Source organism: Mirounga angustirostris, unplaced genomic scaffold (genome assembly GCF_029215605.1).
Source record: "Mirounga angustirostris isolate CCGP_5_RB_7025 unplaced genomic scaffold, mMirAng1.0.hap1 SCAF_13, whole genome shotgun sequence".
Taxonomy (NCBI): Eukaryota; Metazoa; Chordata; class Mammalia; order Carnivora; family Phocidae; genus Mirounga; species Mirounga angustirostris.
Window position 1 is genome coordinate 89,195,633 of NW_026991721.1, and position 14,818 is coordinate 89,210,450.

The 14,818-nt window shown below is 46.6% G+C and overlaps 1 protein-coding gene across 2 annotated transcripts in view; it reads left to right on the top strand.

The window, feature by feature from the left end:
• Positions 1 to 623: 623 nt before the first annotated feature.
• The window catches only part of FEZ1 (fasciculation and elongation protein zeta 1), a 44,274-nt gene continuing 30,079 nt past the window's right edge, over positions 624 to 14,818 (top strand). For both annotated transcript variants that reach the window (XM_045894757.3, XM_045894758.3), the window contains exons 1-2: positions 624 to 806; positions 6,660 to 7,015. In XM_045894757.3, coding sequence (XP_045750713.1) covers positions 6,705 to 7,015 — 311 coding nt within the window. In that variant the 5' untranslated portion in view covers positions 624 to 806; positions 6,660 to 6,704. The remainder of the gene's footprint in view (positions 807 to 6,659; positions 7,016 to 14,818) is intronic.

Here is a 14,818-nt window from a genome sequence, read left to right on the forward strand (position 1 = left end):
AATGAGGAGTTAATTTTCATAAGACCCCAGGGTCCTTCCTTATAATCCCCTGGTGAATTATCCTCTATTACCTCAAGTCCTCCTGTGCCAGAGACCTCACTCAGCTTTATCAGCCTGGATCCAGCTCTCATCCTGCATCTTGGGGCGGTAAACGCCTTTATCACTTTTGGCTTGAGGTCTGAACTGGGTTCGGGCTGGCAGGCATCCCTCAGTTTGCCCACCTCAGTCTCCATTAGAGTAGAATGAGTCAGAGCCCAAAAAAGTCCAAGGGAGTCTTTGGTGTGTTTGGGGGCATCCGCCTGCCCATCCACTCAGCCACCTGCCTGTGTATTTATGGAGAATCTACAGTGTCAGGCGCCGTGAGGTATCCGTATTGAGAGTTACTGCACGCACACATCTTGGCGCTTCTGAATATTCATGAGGGAAGCAGAACGTCCAATGTTAGAGGGGGGAGAAATAGTAAGTCATAAATATTAATACAGGCAGGCCACATGCTGCCGGGAAGGCTCGGAATGCTAATGAGGCGATGACGTCCGGCCCGGCGCGTGCCCGCGGGCCGGTGCCCGAGCGCGGGCGCGCCCCCGAGCGCCCGGGCACGAGCACGGGGAGGGGGCGGAGGGGGCGGGGTGGAGGAGGGGAGCGGAGCCGGGCGCCGACCGAGCTGCGGGGGGAGCGCTCGCTGGCTCGCCGCTGCCGCTGCCGCCGCCGCCGCCGCCGCGCTGTGCTCCGGCCGCTCCCCGCGGCCCGTGGATGGGGGTGTCCCGCTGAGCCCCGCGATCCGCCTCCCTCCGCCAGGACCCGGACAGGTGCCGTCGCGGGGGGCGACCTTAGCCCGGCTGACCCACTGCCGTGGGTGGGGGTTGGACGGGGGTGGAGAAGGAGGGGCCCCGCGACTCCGGCTTCTCGGCCAGCAGGTCGGGGGGTGCCGAAGCCCCGCGCCCCCAGCCCGTCCCATCCTGGAATCGGAACGGAAGAGCCCCGAGGCCGTCGCCCTCCTGCCCAGCCCTTCACGGGAGCGCAGCGCCCGGGTCGGGAGCTGTGGGATGATGGGCACTTCAAGCATCATCAGATCGGAGCCTCGGCCCCCCAGCCAGGCCTGGCGTGCGTGTGCGTGCGAGTGTGTGTGTGTGTGTGTGTGTGTGAGAGAGAGAGAGAGAGAGAGAGAGAGCGAGAGAGAGAAGGGAGGCGCGGCGCGGTCTGGGGGCTGGGGGAACCGGGAACGCTGCCCGATGGTGTGGGGCAGTGGGTCCGTACCTCCTCCCTGGACCGTTATCTGGTCCGGCTACTCTTCAACGCCCCAGAGTCATCTATGCTCCTAAGAGCCTGAGCCCGCACCCGCCCGTGCCCCTCCCTGGGGTGCCGAGCCCGTCCCCAGGACCATGCATTCCTGCAGTGTCAGATCCTCTATCAGCTGCCGCAGACGCTGCGGGAACGATTGTTTTACTACGGACCAGGTCGGAGAAAGGACGAGGGTGGTGGTGGCTGTGGGGGCGCTGCCCTCCGGTGGGCCCAGGGCCTCTGGGGCTCAGGGGCGCGAGGCTTGACAGAGCCCCAGGACGGGCGTGTTATTCCAGCCCTCTCTTCTTTTTTGCCTATCCCTTCCCTTCTCGCCGCTCGACACCCCCGGAGCTCCCTGCCTCTCCCGTGTCCCGCTCTTGTTTGGCCAAAGGGCCGTGGAGTATGTGTGCGGCCTGCGCGGGGTGAGCCCAGCTTTCTTGGAGCGCCAGCCATTGTGCTGCTTGGAAAAGCCTTTCTTTACCCCAACAGACCCGGGCGGGCGGGTGGGGGTGGAGAGGGGGATGTGAAATGAGGGTGAACCGAGCAGCAGGAGGAGGGGAAAGAGGGGGAAGCAGAACCGCAAAGGGGTTGCTGACTTACATGCAACGAAATACTCTTTCTGCGGAAATGGGAAGCTGGCACAGTCCTGTGTCCTGGCTGGTTTTGCTGAGCTGCAGTGGGACAACTGCGGTGGATCAGTGCAGGGCAGCTTTTAGGGATGAGGCGGGTGAGGGGCTAGAAATCAACTGATCTATGGGACAGGTAAGAGGAAGAAGGGGGAGATGGAATGGGGCCTCTGTGGAGGTGCAGAGGCCCAGCAGGGGGAGGCATGGTGAATTCTCCTCTGCTCCGGCTTCACTCTGCTCAGCTTAGCAAAGCAAGGAGAGAAAATTTGTTACTGCAGCCCCAAGCTGCATCATTACGCTGCAAGGGAGAGGCTTCTGTGTTTCCTACCGGGTCTCTGTTAAGCTCAGAGCCGTCTTTTCTTTTCCAAATTATACCATCTATCGGGAGCCAAAGTAAGTGGAATAGATTATAGGACATAAACTATAGCCCTGCACTGTGTTCTAGGATACAGAGAAAAAGGCAAGGTGACCCTTCTGCGGTTCCCTTTCCCTGCCATTCTTCCTGCCTGCCTTTTTTTAAAAGTTGGTTTGGGAAGCGTAGAGACAGAGGATAAGCTCTGAATTGTATTGACCCTAGCTTTTCAGGGAGGAGGCCTCTGAGATGAGTTGGGAGTGAAGACAGGGCCGAGCTTGTCAGGATGCAAGAGTAGGACATTTCAGTGGGGGTGCAGAGGCACCTCACCAAGGGAGAAGAGCCAAAGAAAGTGAGCTAAATGAAGGACAGAAGGCGCACCGGTTCCAGAAGGGTGGCCAGCGCCAACCCAGAGGCCCTTCCTTGAGCCAGACTCTCATGGCCTCTGCCACAGCCTGGGGTCTTTCTACAAATACCTGGCTCAGCTTGGGTGTTGAGTAACTTTCAGTTTCCAGTGCAGGCTTTCAGTTTATGTTTCATCTCCAGGTGGTCATTCATCCAGAGCTGCTTGGCTCCTGGGTCGTGAGTCAATGAAAAGAAATCAGGCTACGTTGTGGATTGTTGAGATGACCATGTTTCTGAACTCTGGAGCTGTGATATCCCGTTCTTTTATAATCATCTAGGTGAATGCATTTTCTCCAGAGGCTGCCTGGGCTGAGGATAGGTGCTTTCAGCATAATCCTCCTGTTGCCAACACCCAAATCTCAATCTTTGTCTTAGATTCTGGTTAGATTGCTCTCTTGTTGCTGGTTAATAGTATAGACTGTGCCATTTCAAACTAACACCCCACTGGTATTGCTTACTCTTTCCGGCTCCCCCTTCTGTCTTAGAGAAGAGTACAGATTTAAAGGAAGTGTAAATATCTGGAACATCAGCTGGTTAGCTTTCATGTCTCTCTGAAATGGGGCCAGTGTTCCAAGAAACTTTGACCAAAAAAAATAAAAAAAAAGGTGATAAAGTTTATTCAGCAATAGTTCTCCCATTTGATCAACATTTGGAACATTGCACGTAGACTGTCATGGCAGGGGGAATTTTTTTTTTTTTTTTTACTTGAAATATCCTCCCCCTGCATTTCCATGAAACTGAGTTATCCTCATTTTCCTAAATTCATTGACATTTATTGGCCACTACATATGCCATACATTGTGCTTAGCACTTCCAAAGATTATCTTCATTATTCTACAAAATAACCTTCAACTTAAATACTATTTTATTTTTTTTAAAGATTTATTTATTTGAGAGAGAGAGAGAGAGCATGAGCAGGGGAAGGAGCAGAGGGAGAGGGAGAGAGAGAATCTTAAGCAGACTCGCCACTGAGCATGGAGCCCGATGTGGGACTCCATCTCATGACCCTGAGATCATGACCGGAGCCCAAACCAAGAGTGGGATGCTTAACTGACTGAGCCACCCAGGCGCCCCTAAATACTATTTTAAACTTCATTTTATGGATGAAGAAACTGAGGCACAAATTTATCAGAGGCTGATAATTTGCCCAAGTCTCACACCTAAGAAGTGATAGGATCAGGAGGGGAACCTGGAGTCCAGGCTCTTAACCATCACAGAGTCCCGCTCTAGCCCACAAAAATCCCTCACCTGTAAAGCCTTTTCTTGCTCCCTGTTATACTCTGTGATCTCTTCTCAACTTACTTTGGCACTCAGGGATTCTCAATCTCTTTTGTGCTGTTGGCCCTTTTGGCAATGTAGAGAAACCTATGGGATTCTCCTCCAAATATGGTTTTGTTTTTGTTTTTTTTAGATTTATTTATTTTTTTGACAGAGAGAGATATAGCGAGAGCAGGAACACAAGCAGGGGGAGCGGGACAGGGAGAAGCAGGCTTCCCGCAGAGCAGGGAGCCCGATGTGGGACCCGATCCCAGGACCCTGGGATCATGACCTGAGCCGAAGGCAGACGCTTAACGACTGAGCCACCCAGGCGCCCCCAAATATGTTTTTAAGTGCATAAAATATAGTTATATTCAAAGAGCCCTTTTAGGGGTCTATAGACCCTAGATGAAGAATCCTCAGGAGGAGGCAGAGTCCCTGTGTCACTTACTAGCCACCTCCTGGGATCTTAACTGTAGTCAATAATTGGCAATTAGTTGTGTATTGTTTTATAGCTGTGATGTCCAATATGGTAGCCATAGGATACCTGTGGGCACCTTGGGCACAATAAAGGTGATAATTAGGTGACCTGGCTTTTGAGGAGGCAGAGTCCCTGTGTCACTTACTAGCCACGTCCTGGGGTCTTAACTGTAGTCAATAATTGGCAATTAGTTGTGTATTGTTTTATAGCTGCGTTGTCCAATATGGTAGCCATAGGCCACCTGTGGCTAGTCTAAATGGAAATGTACGGTGAATACACACTGGATTTCAAAGACTTAGTATGAAAAAAGAATGTAAATTGTTTCATTAATATTTTAAAATATAGATTACATTTTGAAAGGCAACCTTTTAGATATATTGGATTAAATGAAAGACATTATTAAAATATATTATTAAAATTAAGATCATTAATAAGTTATTAAAATTAAATTGCAAAGCTATTAGCTCTACACCAACACCTTCATATTTTAACAGATGAGAAAAACAGGACTCATGATGCTTATCACTTAGCCACACATTGGCAGGTCTGTTTGGCTCTTGAGCATATGTTCTTTCCAAGATATCATACTGCTTTTCTATCTTTTTATCTTGATATCTTACCATGTTGCCTTTGCGAGCCATAAATACTTAGAATATGTTTTGATGGGATGTGATGGTAATTGGCTTAATTCCAGTATAATCCCAGTAAGAGCTGGCTAGGTCTTCGCCTGGCATGACCTTTGCCTCACTTATTTAGAGTTTAAGTTTTATAGACAGAGAGGGAGAACGGCTCTTGCAGGGCAAAACCCCTGGTTTTTGCTGTCTGTGCGGTTCTCCTCAGGTGGTGGTTCCAATTTCAGCATCTAACTGGACCAGTAATCACACACAGGAGAGAAAAGTTTGGTTGCCTTTGCATTTTACAGGGAAGAAAGTGGAGTATGTAGGGAAGGGTATGATAGACAATAATGCTGGGCTGCTGAAATGGAAAATGAGAAAATGTATGTGAGGGACAGATGATCATTTTTCAATGAGCGCACATTGATTGATTGCCTAGTTGCACACCAGGGGGTGCTAGGAGCCGTGCGTGATGTCCAGAGGACGTCTGTGCCCCCTGAGGAATTTACATTAAAACTGGGGAAGGGCTTAGATATCCACATGGTTGGATAAATCACAGTTGAAGGCAGTGTATGAGGAGGACCGAGAGCCATGGAAAAGAAAGCAGGCCCGAGTATGCAGCCTTTAAGCGGGGGGTGCCCGAGATGGTTATGGAGGCTGGCCTTGCAGCGCGTGGGTATTTGGGTCTCTCTCTGTCAGGATAACCAATCATCTGATCCATTCCTTTAGCCCCAGACAGAAGCTCTGTATCTGAGAAAAGCTCAGGTGCTTGTTTGAAAGTCTCTATTGGTCTATGATGTATTTATTGATAGTTATACCCAGGTCTATGAATCCCTCTCCAAAACCCTTGGGGCCAGGCATTTTAGAAAGCAGTAATAGAGTGCATATTCTGCATATCACCTCCTGGGACTGGGGCAGCAATCACCGTAATTAAAAACATTAATATTTCCGCAGCAAAACACACTAAATGGGATAAATTAAAACCATAAGCAACTTTATATTCATGTAGATCAGCTTTAGTTGCCAAGTGAGGTCAGGTCAGGTTTTGCCACCAAATAAGTTATGAAAGACTTCTGGTTTTCAGAGCATGTGGTTAAGGATGTGGACCTATGGTAATAATAATAATAATGATAATGATAATAATAATAACATTAAATGGAGAACGTATGGAACAGCAATGATGTTTATTATCTTCCAGGCACTGTTCTAAGCACTTACCTGGGTTTACTCCCTTAACCCTTAAGACGATCCCTTGCAGATTATTGTTTCTGTCTTGAGAAAAAAATAAAAGGAAGTACAGAGAGTTAAGTAAGTTGTCAGGTTGCAACTGGTAAGGGTCAGAACAGGATGCAAACCTAGGCAGTCTGGTCCAGGGGCTGCATCTTAAACCACTGTGCTTTGTCTTTTGGAGCAGGGAACTGGAAGCAGGCATGTCTCCAAAGTTTACTCCTCTTAGGTTATTCACACTGACGACACTGTTTGAACGCTTCATGTGTATAACAGTGAGCAGTAGTGATGGATACCTGGAAAGTGGAATCTTCGTTTTCAGAGGGATCCAGAGTCAGGGACTGCCTGGTTATGGCTCCTCAGCAGGGCTGACACAAAAGCCCAGTCCCAGCTCACGTTACCTTGTTTATTTCTCCTAGATAAACGAGTCCTGAGAGTTGCCCTTGTCCTATCGCTGGGCAAGAATGGAGGCCCCCCTGGTGAGTCTGGATGAAGAGTTCGAGGACCTTCGGCCCTGCTGCTCAGAGGACCGGGAGGAGAAACCACAGTGTTTCTATGGCTCATCTCCCCACCATCTAGAGGACCCCTCCCTCTCTGAGCTGGAGAATTTTTCTTCCGAAATAATCAGCTTCAAGTCCATGGAGGACCTCGTGAACGAATTTGACGAGAAGCTCAATGTCTGCTTTCGGAACTACAACGCCAAGACGGAGACACTCGCTCCCGTGAAGAACCAGTTCCAGATCCAGGAGGAGGAGGAGACCCTGCAGGACGAGGAGTAAGAAGTCTTAATTGCCCTCTGTTGCTTCAGACGCGAGCCCCGTAGTCTGGGGCTCCTTGACATAGAACTGGTTTCTGTCCGTGGGCTCGTGGCATATCACTTAGACTTTTCTGTGGTGGGGCAGGGCCCCGGTAATTGCTGACATTATACTGTTGTGTCCCTGTACAGTGACCTGAAGAGCTTTCTTAAAATGGAAACCTTAACGGAATGAAAGATTTTTAGAAAATAGGTTTTCTTTTATACAAAATGGAATTTTAGGAGCATGATCCATTTTAGGGTCTGCTATCTTCAGTTTTCTTTTTTTTTTTCCTTTCCAAAGATTTATTTTGCACAAGCCTTCTATGGCTTTCTTTTTCCTCATTAAAGCACACATTTTACTTTGCTTGCATGTGGAGCTGTTTCCCTTATTATTTCTAGTAGCTTTAATTACATACATTAATTAGAATTCTTAACCCTTAGAAGGCTTGCTTTCTGGGGAAAACGAAGAAGTAAACAATGGTGAACTGTTTGTTATAACAGCATTCTTCAGACTGGCTAATTTAGGGATGCATTTAATAATTTCTAGAAGCACATGTTACGGGACTTTTTCCTTTGGTGCCCACTGTTCTTGGTCACACCGCTTCGAAGAATGAAGAGGTAGATGGGGCAGACTGGTGGGCAGCAAAGCAAGGTTTATTGAGTGATAGTACAAAGCTCCCGAAGAAGGAGGGGACCCGAGAGGGTTGCCCCTCCTTTTTTAAAGATTTTATTTATTTGAGAGAGGGAGCATGAGAGGGAGCACAAGCAGCGGGGAGGGGCAGAGGGAGAGGGAGAAGCAGATCCCCCGCTGAGCAGGGAGCCCGATGCAGGGCTCCATCCCAGGACCCCCGAAATCATGACCTGAGCCGAAGGCAGACGCTTAATCAACTGAGCCACCCAGGTACCCCTTCAGTTTTCTTTATATCAGTAGTAATCCACCCAGATACTAGAAATAAGGACCAGGAAAAAATTATTTAACTGTGACAGAGGAATCTGTCACTGGAACAATTTGCTTCAAGAAATAGCAGAATTATGAAAATCACCCGTTTACAAACCCTCCTCAGGACTGGAAAGTCGTCTACAAATGTTAAGATATGTCCAAACAAGAAAGCATACAAACTGAACTGAGAGCCCAGGGAATTACCTTGGGCACAATAAAGGTGATAATTAGGTGACCTGGCTTTTGAGGAGGCAGCGTCCCTGTGTCACTTACTAGCCACCTCCTGGGGTCTTAACTGTAGTCAAGAAAAGGGCTTTGAGAAAAGTGCCGTTTGAGGAATGACTAGAAAAACAAGAAGGGGTTAATTTGGTACATAAATTAAAGAAGGGTGTTTTGGGCACTTAATAAAAACAGGCCTGAATTCCCTATAGAGAGAAAATATGCATCAATTTTTTTTTAAGATTTTTAATTTATTTGACAGAGAGAGACACAGTGAGAGAGGGAACACAAGCAGGGGGAGTGGGAGAGGGAGAAGCAGGCTTCCCGCGGAGCAGGGAGCCCGATGCGGGGCTCGATGTGGGGCTCGATGCGGGGCTCGATGCGGGGCTCGATGCGGGGCTCAATCCCAGGACCCTGGGATCATGGCCTGAGCTGAAGGCAGATGCTTAACGGCTGAGCCACCCAGGCGCCCCTGCATCAGTCGTTCTTAAGGAATCACACAAGAAACGTCAAGTAGTTGTAATGCAACTTTGGAGCAATTGGGCTTTTGGTTTCTCTTTTTATGAACTTGAGCCGGGGGAGGGGGGAGTGTTGCCCATAAATAAGTGGGGTAAAAGGGCATGTCCAAGACAAGGGAGCCTGACCTGTGTGGGAGGTAGTTGCTGACTTGATGACCCTGTGAGTGTACCCGGGCTCTGTGTCTGTCTGTCTCATTCACTATTATATCCCCATGTCTAATATAGGGCTTGGTTGTGTTGTAAGTAATGCAGGAATATTTTTTGAATGAAATACTGAATGTCGAGTGAATTGGGTGAGCCATTATGGCTGGCTTTGTAGGTGAAGGTAATGCATTTCCAGATCCACACCATTTCCTTCTCTCCTTTTTAATTAATGTTGGCCTGAAGTCATGATCAGAGAGAACATTTTACTCTGGTGACCAGTACTGTAACTGTGAGCTCTGTGTTTTAATTCAATTTTAAGCTTGAAACTGATTCTTAAATTCTGAGCCTGTTATAATTTGTTCAACTCCTGTAAGTCTAAAAAGAATGACTCTGGGGCTTTATTATACAGAGTATTTTTTTCATTCCTGGTGCAATGAACTAGAAACACAAAGACTGTGAATTATAATTTTCATACTCTTGCTAACTCACTGTGTGACCTTGGGCTAGTCACTTAACTCTAGTCGACTGTGTGGGTCCGTATCTTAGAAACCTCCAGAGTTCAATCTTGATGAAGCGGGGCTAAGGACTTGGAAAGAACCTAGTTCCTTACCTCACCCAGGCTGTGCTCTGAAAATGACATTTTATTTATTTTTTTAAATATTATTCTTCTTTTGATTTTTTTTTTAAGATTTTATTTATTTGATAGAGAGAGACAGCAAGAGAGGGAACACAAGCAGGAGGAGTGGGAGAGGAAGAAGCAGGCTTCCTGCGGAGCTGGATCCCAGGGCCCTGGGATCATGACCTGAGCCGAAGGCAGACGCTTAACGACTGAGTCACCCAGGCGCCCCTGAAAATGACATTTTAAGATGCATCCCATTCCTTTTGCTTCCAACAAATCATTTCTTCCCTATCTAACCACCCTCCCCCACCCGCCCGCCGCCACCGCTCCCCACTGCCTCATTAAAGATGAAGGCCCAGTGAGCAGGTTCTTACTCTCTTCTAGCACATTAGCAGAGGCCACTCAATGTTAATTACCATCACATGGGGTTATTGGTCCACTCACCCTGATTTTTCTGACTTGCCTGCCTCATTGACTGCCTCAGCTAAAAGATCAAAGGTTGAATATTTCCTTAGAGATAAGGTACAGTTTGGGGATAGCATAGAGGGAGGAAGCCGGGAACAGAGAAATTAACACTGCGCTTTCTAGGCGGTCAATGTATCTAAACCTTTCCAACTTAAAATAAAAATCAGAGTTAAATTGCACATTTTGCCTATAGATACCTATCCAGACACTGTAAAATTATAACCTATAAAATTATGATGGAGTAAGGAAAAAGATAATTTAATATCTAATCTGGTTATGATTCTCCTGAGCATAGCTTGTGATAAACTTGCTTAGGTTTGATATTGGGATGGGTATTTCATCTACAAATGGACTGAAAGTGTTTTGGCTGGGTTAGAGCTAAATAATAGAAACATAAAACAAAAGCTGTGGGGGCACCTGGGTGGCTCAGTCGGTTAAGCGTCTGCCTTCGGCTCAGGTCATGATCCCGGGGTCCTGGGATCGAGCCCCGCATCGGGCTCCCTGCTCGGCAGGAAGCCTGCTTCTCCCTCTGCCTCTGTCATTCCCCTGCTTGTGTTCTCTCTTGCTCTCTCTCTCTCTCTGACAAATAAACAAAATCTTTTAAAAAAAACCAACAAACAACAAAAGCTGTGAAATTCTTAGTCAAACTGACCTCCTTAAAGATAGCACAAGTCATAAAGCGAGTGCAGTAATTCCCTTTAAAGTTTGGATTTCTTTCCTTCTCAGGTGGAACTATTTGGCCAATAGGGAATTGGCTGAGATGTCAACTCTGATTTGTCAGGGCGTGGAAGTTTTAGATACTACAAGAGAGTCAAATTTGAATAGCTATTTCCTGGTTGTAAGTTTAGAAACTTCCAGAATCTATTCTTTGCACATGTGTGATCATCCTTTCCTTTGTCATAAGAGATTGAATATGGAGGCCAGAGACCCTTCAGGGACCTCAGCCCACCGCCTGCCTCATTGGGGTTGTGATAGGCCCTGGATGCAGGGGGGCCAAACATGTGAGAACAATCACAGTTTCCTGTTCTTTAGATAGAATTATTGGGTTAAAGTTGTTAAAAATAAAGTCTACACGGGGTTGCGCCTGTCTGGCTCGGTCGGAAGAGCATGAAACTATTGATCTTGGGGTTGTGAGTTCTAGCCCCACGCTGGGTGTAGAGATGACTTAAATAAGTAAAAACTTAAAATCAAATAAAATCCACACGGTAAATAAATACCCCGTAGTCAGCCATACTTGAAGGTGAAGACAAGTAAATACCAAATACTCAGGATAGGGAAAGCCGATGGATAACTGATTTTTAAGAAAGTTATTTCTCTTCTCAGAGGTTGTTTCCCCAGAGGGCAGAGGTAGTATTGATTCCAGTTAAGTCCTTGAAAGAATCTAAAAAGTTGTTCAAAGCCATTATGTGCTAATAGTAGTTCCTAAGTCTTAACTGCGAAACAAGTATTAACAAACTCACGTGAACACACAGCCAAGTGTTGCTATCGGCTTGACTGGACACAAAACACTGGCTGAGGGCAGGAGCCAGCCTTGAGGGTATTAAGGAAAATGTTATCAAATTGGAATTCTAATAAGCGCTCTAGGCTAGCTCCCTGCCATATTGTCAAGAAAAGGTACAAAGAGGGGTGCGTGCGTGTGTGTATGTGTGTGTGTGTGTGTGTTGGGGGCTGGGCAGGACTCACGGAGCCTTGATGGCCATGTTGCCAGTAGACCCAGATCTTTGTATTCGGGTCCTGTCACAACCCATCCTGCTCAGTCCGTTTGCTCTGCCAGTGTCTGTTTCCGAATCCTCAGCCCTGTATGGTGAAAGAGAGTTTAGTCCGTTCCATAGGCACCTAACTAAGCCCAGGCCATAAACCACGCACACGAAGAGCCTTTTCTGTCATTACAGGGACTGAGAGAGCAAACTGAATCGTGCGTGCCATGGCAGCATAATGACAGGAATTGAGGCAACCTGTTTAATCTTGGCTCTTTGATAACAGATCTAGGAGGTAACATTCAGAGTCTCCCTTCCCCAAGATAAGAGTAAGTAGCGGGGTGCTTCTCAGGGAAGTAGAATTTCACGGTCCCCCTCAGGGTGCCTATAAAAGGGAGTGTATTCATTCCCAAGGCCCCTGCTGTGGGAGAACAGATAGCCTCTCTCGGGAAGAAAGCCCTTCCCATTCTCTTCCTCACAAAAGCTTTGTGTTTTTCCCTCCCACCACTGGCTCTTCGCTCCCGTGGCTGGCTGCCTGCCGTGAGTGTTCTGCCTTTGGCTTCCATTTAACCGTCGCTGGGGCAGGAGAGCTAGACCGGAAGCCCTCATGGCCCCCGCTGCCCCCACCATTCCTCCTTTTGTAGACCGATGAAAGCATCTTGTCCAAGGATAATGTAGTTAGAGATCTTTCACGCAGAGCCGGTTTCTGAACTGCTGTTCTAGCTTGTGATTGGGAACTTGGTATATTATTCTCATGCCCCTGCCAGTGCCCATCATAAAATTATAAAGAATCGGAATAGTTATGTGGTTAGGAATATAAGCTCTGTAGCCATATTGCCCAGTTTCAAATCCCACCTCTGCAATTACCTGCTGTGTGAACTTAGACAAGTTAACGGACTTCTCTGTTTCAGTTTTTTTCTCCTTAGGATCTGCCTTAGAGAGTTGTGAGGCATGAATGAATTGATCCACAGAAAGGTTTAGAAGAGTATCTGGCTTATAGTCAATGCCCATGAAGTGTTGGCTGCTAGTGTTGTTATTGTTACGTGGGCACTGAATGCGTGTGGGAGTGTGGGAAGGTATGCGAGCAATTACAGAGAGATAGAGTCACTCCATCTTCAAGGTTCTTTATGAACCTCAAAGGGGAAAGAGTACTTCAGAAAAGAAGAAGAAAATTCGGACAAAACAGGAAAGAATGAGGATGGTTTGAAATCCTGAGGAGACAAGTGTGTATGGAATCATCCCTAAAAATCTAGAATTAGAAGATGAAATCCAGAGCATGTCAGTGAAGGCTCACATGAGAAAAGTTGCCCCTCCCTACGTGACTTGACAGAGTCCCTACTTGTCATTTTAAGAATGCACACAGTTTCAAGGTCATTGGCAAGTGTGCAGTTCATTAAAGCTCCCAGCTTCTATCCAGCCTAGGAGAGGCACAAAAGGCTCCTGGCTATTTTGGGCTTTGCTGAATTTCATTTTCCCAGGCACTTGATGCAGGGACAAATCCGAAGGTCAATGCCCGCATGCTTGTTGTTGATTCTTGCAGCAGAGGATGTAACGCAGCGATGCAAGGAGGAGTGGTCCGCTGGCCTTCCCTGTGGGTGTGGTGCTTGGAGCTTTGTCTTGGAGACAGCAAATCATGTTTGCCTCTTGGCTTTAGAATGCTACTGAGACTTGGCGTTTAGCGTTAGGCTGGATTAATGAAGCTCTAATGGTGCCTGATGGAGATTGGATTATCACCCATGTTTAAGAAGCAGACTCTGAAATCCTGCTGAATGGATGTCTAATGAACACTTGATGAGTCCTCTCAAAGTGCTTTCTTGTAATTGTAGGAAAATAACGAATAAGCGGATCACCCAAGCACGGCTATGAAATTGTGTTTTCTTGAGTTCCTTCAATGTGCTTCATGACCAATTGTATACCTTGCGCAACTATGAAAAATCTCTTTGCTTCTATGCCCATAAATCATATATCATTCTGGATTTTATGTATGTTAAGAGCACTCCCCTGTCCAAATTTCAGGTGTCTGTGCTCTTGTCCATCCTGCACTTACCTTTTCAGCATCTTACCCTGGATTTTGTCATGTTTTGAATTTGATCCATATATATACGTAGTTGCTTATTTTTAAATGGCTATTTCTTTATATTAGTCAATCTAAATAAAGTTTACTTTCTTAGACCTTGTTTTCATAGGTATCGCTCATGTTTGACATACGTAGGCACCTGAGGGAGATTGCATAGAGCCCTCATTTATCATTAGGTAATATTAACTCAAGCGTCACTGGCTACCTTGGATGGCATTATTTTAGGAATTTGGTTTACTGATTTACATTAATCTCTCAGTGTTGACTCATTTGTTTATTTTCCTGTGTGTGAGAGTTTGTGACTTGAGGTAATTTCCCCTAACCCCCAAGAACTCTTTCTGAGATAAGTGAATTAAATGACCTGAATTGTAGAAAAGGGTTTCTTATAATGCACATATCGGAATTGTTAAAAGAAATGTAATAAAGGGAGCCCCATCTTCCCTCACTAAAAACCAACTGTTAGAGGGTATTTTTTTTTTTTTAAGATTTTATTTGTTTATCTGACAGAGAGAGAGAACAAGTAGGCAGAGAGACAGGGAGAAGCAGGCTCCCAGCTGAGCAGGGAGCCCGATGCGGGGCTCGATCCCAGGACCCCGGGATCATGACCTGAGCCGAAGGCAGCCGCTTAACCGGCTGAGCCACCCACGCGCCCCTGTTAGAGGGTATTGATTGATTCCTTTCATATATTTGCCTTAGAGTGTCCACGACGGAGACTTATATTGCTAGAGGGCGGCATTGTGCCGCCTGTGGGCTCAATAGAGCATTTTGGGTAATAAGTAAGCACAAATAGCATGGGCATTATCCTCTTAGCTACATTAGATGTCAAGGAGTTAATTCTTAACCATTTAGATTGCAGGCCTCTGAAATTGAAATGCATCTAAACTCTATGATGGCCCTGATCTTAATGAGATTCAGCCAGAAAATCTACCTTGATATCCACCTGCCTCTATCTATCTATCTATCTATCTATCTATCTATCTATCTATCTATCTATCATGATCTTCCTCCTTCTCTTTCAATCTTCTTTGCCCATAGGAAAGGAAAGGAAACATGGGTATTTTTTTTTTAAGATTTTATTTATTTATTTGACAGAGACAAAACGA